This window comes from Cucumis melo, chromosome 2 (genome assembly GCF_025177605.1).
Source record: "Cucumis melo cultivar AY chromosome 2, USDA_Cmelo_AY_1.0, whole genome shotgun sequence".
NCBI classification, from domain to species: Eukaryota; Viridiplantae; Streptophyta; class Magnoliopsida; order Cucurbitales; family Cucurbitaceae; genus Cucumis; species Cucumis melo.
Genome location: NC_066858.1, coordinates 2,605,352 through 2,612,539, shown reverse-complemented (window position 1 = coordinate 2,612,539; position 7,188 = coordinate 2,605,352). Strand labels below are relative to the sequence as shown.

At 29.0% G+C, this 7,188-nt stretch overlaps 1 protein-coding gene across 1 annotated transcript; it reads right to left on the bottom strand.

The window, feature by feature from the left end:
- Positions 1–4,236: 4,236 nt before the first annotated feature.
- On the bottom strand, positions 4,237–6,602 carry LOC103492538 (serine/threonine-protein kinase RIPK). Its single transcript, XM_051081371.1, has 4 exons — positions 5,897–6,602; positions 5,614–5,749; positions 5,138–5,398; positions 4,237–4,997 (listed from the first exon to the last, which is right to left on the bottom strand). The coding sequence occupies exons 1-4, from the start codon at positions 6,278–6,280 to the stop codon at positions 4,492–4,494; spliced, it is 1,287 nt and encodes a 428-aa protein (XP_050937328.1). The 5' UTR covers positions 6,281–6,602; the 3' UTR covers positions 4,237–4,491.
- Between the last annotated feature and the right edge of the window lie 586 nt (positions 6,603–7,188).

Genomic DNA, 7,188 nt, shown 5'->3' with positions numbered 1-7,188 from the left:
TTATGAAAAACATATAAAATAAATTAGGCATTAAAGATAATAGGTCATGACAATTACCATTTTAAACCCTAAACTCACATTGATAACAGTTTTCTCTTAATTAGATATTTATAGACAATTGATAGATTTATTAATTTTAAATCACCATTTTGATTTCTAACGTTTTATTATTATTATTATTTAATATTTTCAATAAAAAGTAATTTCAAATGACTAATTTTAGAACTTATTAAGCCCGCGACGACTAAATTAATTAGAATATCAATTCGAACATATACAAAACTAAAACGAAATGAAGAAATTTAAAGTATAGATACTAAAATGATGTTAAATTTAGGGCTCTTTTAAAAAATATAACAAAATGACAATATATTTATACTGTATAGAATAATTTCGAAAACAGAAAACGCTCACAGGCCCACCGTAGAAAATACAAAAAATGTCCCGTCAATAACGCGATACACGATCGTTTAAATTTGGTTGTTTAGATTTGACTATAATTTATTTTTTCAATTCTAAATGATCCCAAATCTAAACATTTTTTTAAAATTTTGGTATATGTTTAAATTTGGCTAAACGATTTTTTTTAATTCTTTTAGTACACGATTGTTTAGATTTGTTTACACGATAATTTATTTTTTTACACGATCGTTTACTTTTTTTTTTATTACATTTGGCTACTCCAATCTAAATCATTTTTTTCAAGATTATGTACTTTAGATTTGGTTACCCAAATTTATATGACGTAAAAAAAAGAAAAGAAGAAAGACATGGAAAGAAATCGCAGCGAAAAAAAAAAGAATGAGGAAGTCGACGAAAGAAATCGCAGCGAGGAAGAGAAGAAAGACGGAAGGGCATATCTGGAATATTTAAAAAATGACAAACTTTATAAGCTTTGTTACACGAACCGTAAATAGTTTGATGTTTTGTTATATTTACGAAAATTATCATTAAATTTAATTATTATTTTATTTATATACATCCTACCATATTTTTAAATGTCAAATTAGTTGATTCCTAAAAAAATGTCCATTAGTAGTTGTTATTATTATTAGTTACAACAAAAAAGAGAATATCATTAAGCCTCGAACCACATGAAAAATATCTTACTTTTCTTTTTCCATTTTTTTAAATTAAGTTTTTTTTCTCGGTTTGCATATTTTTTAAATACAACAGTTAATCTCGGACCAAATTCTAAAAATAAATTCTTAAAATATAAATTACAAAATAAGAAATTAGATGTGTTTACAACTTTAACTTTTTAAAAACTAAAAAGATAATAATAATAATAAATTGTGTTACCAAATAAAGTTGATCATTTCAATAACTTGGATTAATGGGACATGGTAGGCTATCCTAAAGTATTTAGTAATTAATCAAAGTGCAAAGCCTCTTTAAAGTTTGTGTTTCTTTTTTCACTTTTTGAATTCATAATTGTTATTGTAAAAAATGTTGGTGTAGGTCTAATAATAATTATTGGCTTCAAGATATGCATTTTATTCTTAATAAAGTTTGTGGTTCTTAATGAGAACTCTTATGACTTTTGCCAACTTTGTTTTAAAAAAACCTCATGCTACATTTTAGTCACATCATCAACTAATAAAAATACAATGTAAATTTGATAAAATAAAATGGTGACATCATCCTCATCTAGATCATTAACATCACTCAACAAAATTGAAATTCATTACAAATGATAATACTGATAAAAATATAAAAATATGAAAAAAATTTAGAATTTATCGATGACAGTTATTGATAGATATTATTTATCAATGTCACTCATAGACATTGATAAAAGTTTATTAATATTTATTACTAATTGAAATTTGAAATTTACTCTAGATTATTTGATAAGATATTAGGAAAAATAATTGCTATAGAAAAATTAAACTGAACAAATATTCGTTTCATTTTAAATAAAAAAAAACAATTGATAGTAAATTAGGAAGTAATGTCGTATAACCCTAACTATTTTTCAAATATAGTAAAATGAACTAAAATATTTATAAAATATAATAAAATATCATAGTTTATCTACGAATAAATTGGGATAAACCAAGATTGACTACTCATTACAAGAAATTGTAGATCTCGCGACACCATATTCAAACGTCAAGAGTCTAGGTGTCAGGAGATTGCGAGATTCAGGTATCTCCAACGCAATAGATGTGGAGTCAGGAGATACATTAACTCCCGACACGCAACTAATTTGTTGACACATCTAGGGGTATCTCCCGATGCTTTGTTGGTATGCGTCGGGTGATATGTGGGAACTCTTGACGGATGATCCATATGTATCATGATAAACAAAAAATATTAATCTATCTTGATCTATTATAAATAAATTGTAATATCTTACTATATTTATAAATATTTGGGTTTAAAATAAATTTTCTATAACAGACAATAATCTTTACACCATACACTTGAATCGTAGTATTTGAGTTCAAGAAAAAGCAAAAAGTGTTTTTTCTCTCCAATTATAAAGTGTTTTGATTTTTTTAAATAAAATATATAAAAAAAAAAAAAAAAAAAAAAAAAAAAAAAAGCTAAAAGCACTACTAGAATGATGTTTATTTGGATGTGTGATGAAAAGCACTTCAAGAATAACTTTTAAAAAGGATAGAAGCAAATATCAAATTGATTCTTTTATAAATATTTCTTTTTGTGAAGCACTTACTACTAAAATACTATAACTTCAAACAACACATCCACAACACTATCAACACCTATTTTAATTTGGACATATTTTTAGAGTGATTGTGAAGTGTTTAAATCACTTTTATATTTTCAAAATTGACATATTTTTAATTATTTAAAATTAATTTTGGGATATAAAATATATATTCAAAAACGTAAAACTTAATATAAAATTAATTTTAAGTGGTTAAAGATATATTTCGAATGATTTTGAGCATATGAAAAGAGTGAATTTTACCGATTATAAAACCATTATCCATGCATGCACCAGAAGAGCGATCACGTGCCTTTATCTTTTCTTTGAGTTTGGAGTTTTAAGTCTCATACATCTATTTATTTTAGTACAACGATTATATAAATTAAGCTTCAAATCCCTATTCGTTTATTGTACTAAAATAGAAAAAGAAAAATTTTGAATGTGTTTTAGTCCCTAAACTTTTATAAAATTAACAAATTTAAAGTTTAAAGATTTAGTCTTGTATTATGTGCGTGCGTGTGCGTCTGCGTGTGTGTGCGTGTACGTGTGCGTCTGTGTGTGCATGCATGTGCGTGTACGTGTGTGTGTCGTGTGCGTGTGCGTGTGTGTGCGTCTACGTGTGTGTGTCTGTATGTGTAGAACATAGATTAGAGAAGTAAATTGAGAAAGAACCTTCCTCTTTGACCAAAAGAACATACCCTTCCTTTTTCAAAATAGATAGATGACTTTAGGAGGCTAAATTGTAATTTCACAAAGTTAAAAAAAAAAAAAACGTGCTTTTAAAATTTAAATTTTGTTTACTTATTCGTAATTCCAAAGTGGAGAGTTCATAATACAATTATTTTTTGGCCAAAAGTGGTTGTTGCTGTATTCTACAATGTTGAATTTTTTTGTTTAATTTGGTAAACAAATCTTCTATAGTTGGTGAGTTGTCTCATTTGAATTCCTCCTTTCTCTTTATTTCTCCCAAACTTTCGCTTTAAATATTTACATTAAATTACAACTTTCAACTCCATAAAAAAAATTTATTTATACGATTTAAAAAAAAAAGGTCAAAAAAGTGTTTTAGGGTAAGTTAAATTCTAAGAAGTTGTCAACCTCTTCTAGATCCCTTCGTTATAAGAAGTTAATAAAAGCATAAAATTGATATTGCTTTTAGTCGTGAACTCAAAACTCTCGTAGACAAATAAGAAGCGATCTATCTTTTGAGGTCTTTGATCCGTATGTACACACCATAATGAATTCATAAGATTCTTATTTCTCGTATAACAAAATTTATAAAATTAAAGAATATTATTCGACAACTTTATATATACATATTCAAATTTACGTTTCATACATCTTTTAAAAAATTTATCTAATAGAACAACCGTAATTTCATAGCTTCTCGTGGGCTTAGTAGGTTTGTGTATTTTAGAATATATTAAACATATCATATTGACCACATACATATAAAACTAAATTTTCGAGGACATATATATACATTATACACACAAAGTACTTTTTAAAAGTTTGAAACTAAAATTGATACAAGAATATACTTTAGAAGTACCGAGTAATTAAAAAAATAAAATATGCAATTTAATTTGAATTTCATTCAAAATACCCAACAAAGTAAAATATCAAATATTTTGTTGTGTGTATATATATAATATAAAAAGAAAATCAAAATCAAAATCATTGAAAGAAAAAAAAAATATTATGACAATTGAAATTACCCACAGCTTCTATTGCAACTTGCAAGTATGTCCAATGAATTTCTATCTACATATTTGATCATTTACAAGGAGTGTATACCAAATCCAACGGCCCTATGGTCTTCGGCCGCCGCTTCTCGGGTGCAATGGTGAGCTTGTCGGTCGTCGGTTCCCATTGCTCGCCCCATTTTCTGTCAATGGCGAATTTGGCGATCTAGAATGTCGGTGTCCATGATTTTGTCTATGGTGGCCGTTTGATGACACCGGAGAAGAATCCGGCATCTCGAAAACAAAGGTTCCAATGGGCATGTCTTGGTAGTCCTTAAGTGGCTCCAAGATTTTCACCACTTCGTTCATCGTCGGTCTCTGCTTTGGGCGGTGGCTCAGACATTGGTACGCCAATGCTGCCGCTTTTCTCGCTCCGGTCTCCGAGTATTGTCCTTCCAGTCTCATGTCCATGATCCGGGAAAGCTTTCGGTTGTCCATCAACATCGGACGGGCATACTCGACCAAATTTTGTTCACGGTGCGGTCGAGTCTTGTCGAGCGATCGTCGTCCAGTCAACAACTCCAAAAGTACTACTCCGAAACTGTACACATCACTCATTGCCGTCAAATGACCTGACAAAAGAAACAACTTAATGTTAGTAAACTTCCCACTAAATTACTAAAAACTTCAATGCTCTCAATAACCACAATATCTATCTATACCCTATGATATTTAATTACGGTATGTTCGAACTTCGATCGATCAAACTTACCAGTCATAACATATTCGGGAGCAGCGTAGCCTTCAGTACCCATGACTCGGGTGGAGACATGTGTATCATCTCCATCAGGTCCATCTTTAGCCAAACCAAAATCTGAAAGCTTTGCATTGTAATCAGAATCTAACAAAATGTTAGAAGCTTTGAAATCTCTATAAATCACTGGTTTTTCAGCTCCATGAAGAAAGGCTAATCCCTTGGCTGCTCCTAAGGCTATTTTCATTCTTGTTGACCATGATAATGACACTGAAAATCCTGCCCAACAAAAAAATAATCAACAATCCATTCATAAATTCAACTAAAAAGAATAAAAAATGATTAAAATATCCTTTTAATCTTTATATGTTTGGTATTAGTTCATATACTTTTCAAAATTAATTTTAAGATCTATAAAAATTACTAAAGGATATAGATGAACTAAAATTGGAGAAATAAAATACAACGACTAAAATTGATCGAGAACTACTTACTTCGAAAGAGTTGGTTCTCTAAGCTTCCTCTTGGCATGTACTCATACACCAACACCCTATGCTCGTCTTCACAGCAATATCCAATCAATTTCACCAAATGAGGATGTCGTAGTTGTCCCAGAAATATCACTTCCGTCTACAAGAACCAAAAAAATCAAAAATAAGATTCCAGAATTATATATATATATATATATATATATATATATATATATATATATATATATATTTATAACATATTATATATCAGAGCCAAAATTTACTTTTCTTTATATTTAAGACTTACCAACCACTCGCGATGGCCCTGAGTGCCATCCAAGTCCAAGAGCTTGACGGCGACAGGCTGAGCCTTGAGGCCGGGACGGAGCTTATCATCGATGAATCCTTTATACACGGGTCCGAACCCACCTTCTCCGATGAAACTACCGGTGGAAAAAGTTTGTGTCATGACCTTAATCTCTCCCAAAGTGAACATATGAATGTTAGAGCCAGCCAAAGATATGGAAAGATCTTCAGAAAGAAGAGAATTGGGATTGCTTAGATCAAGCTGAGAAATTCTAGTGAAAGAACTCTGTTTCGCCGCCACCTTCTTGGTCGCCTTTGCCGGCAACTCGCCCCCGCAGATCGGTGGAAGAAATGACCTCCAAGAAATTTTCTTCTTCATCGTCATTAATCGGTACAATAATAATGTTATTATGAACAACTGAAAAGGTGGGGTTTGGAATTTGAGTGTTGGAGTTTACAAAACAAACCAAAGAATTAAACTTTTTTTTCTCTTTTTTCTTTTGGTTTGATTTGATTTGGTGGGAAGAAGATGAGATGAGATGAGATGTGATGAGATTAGATGAGGGAATTTTGAAGAAAATGGGGAAATGGGGTTTGTTGGTATTTAAAGAAAAAAGAAAGAGAAGAGGGAGAATTTAAACAGAAGAGAGAAATGGGGATGCAACTTCTTCAATTGGCCAAGAAAAAAAACCCTTACTTTTTTGTTTCTTTTTAGAATGATTCCACAATACCGAGTACATAATTATTTATATATATATATATATATATATATATATATATATACAAATTTTTGTTAATATTTGTTAAGTTAAAAGATTTTGTTTTAATATTTTAAAAAACGAAAAATATTTGAATTGATAAAAAATTATTGTAAATGATAAAACTACTAAAAGTATTTACAAAATATATAAATATTTAAAGACATAGATAGAATTCTACGGTATCTATAGTTAATAATATCTAAAATTTTGTTATATTTTGTAAATGTTTTTGTTCTATATTAAAAAATGTCTCTAAATAAACTTATTTTGTATGGTTCACTGTGAGAAGTTTTTTATTTTTTTAATAATTTTCTTTTGTCATAGAAGGTGATACATGGATATATGAGTACAATGTAGCTATATATATGTGTGTATACTTGTTTAATAAGTAATTATATTAAATGATAAAATTATCAAAAATATTTTTAAATATAATAAAATATCGTTGTAGCACTCTATCTTGTTAAATGTGTAAATAAGTTAACTCATTTTTCTATATTTAAAAACGAATATTGTCATATCATAATTTATC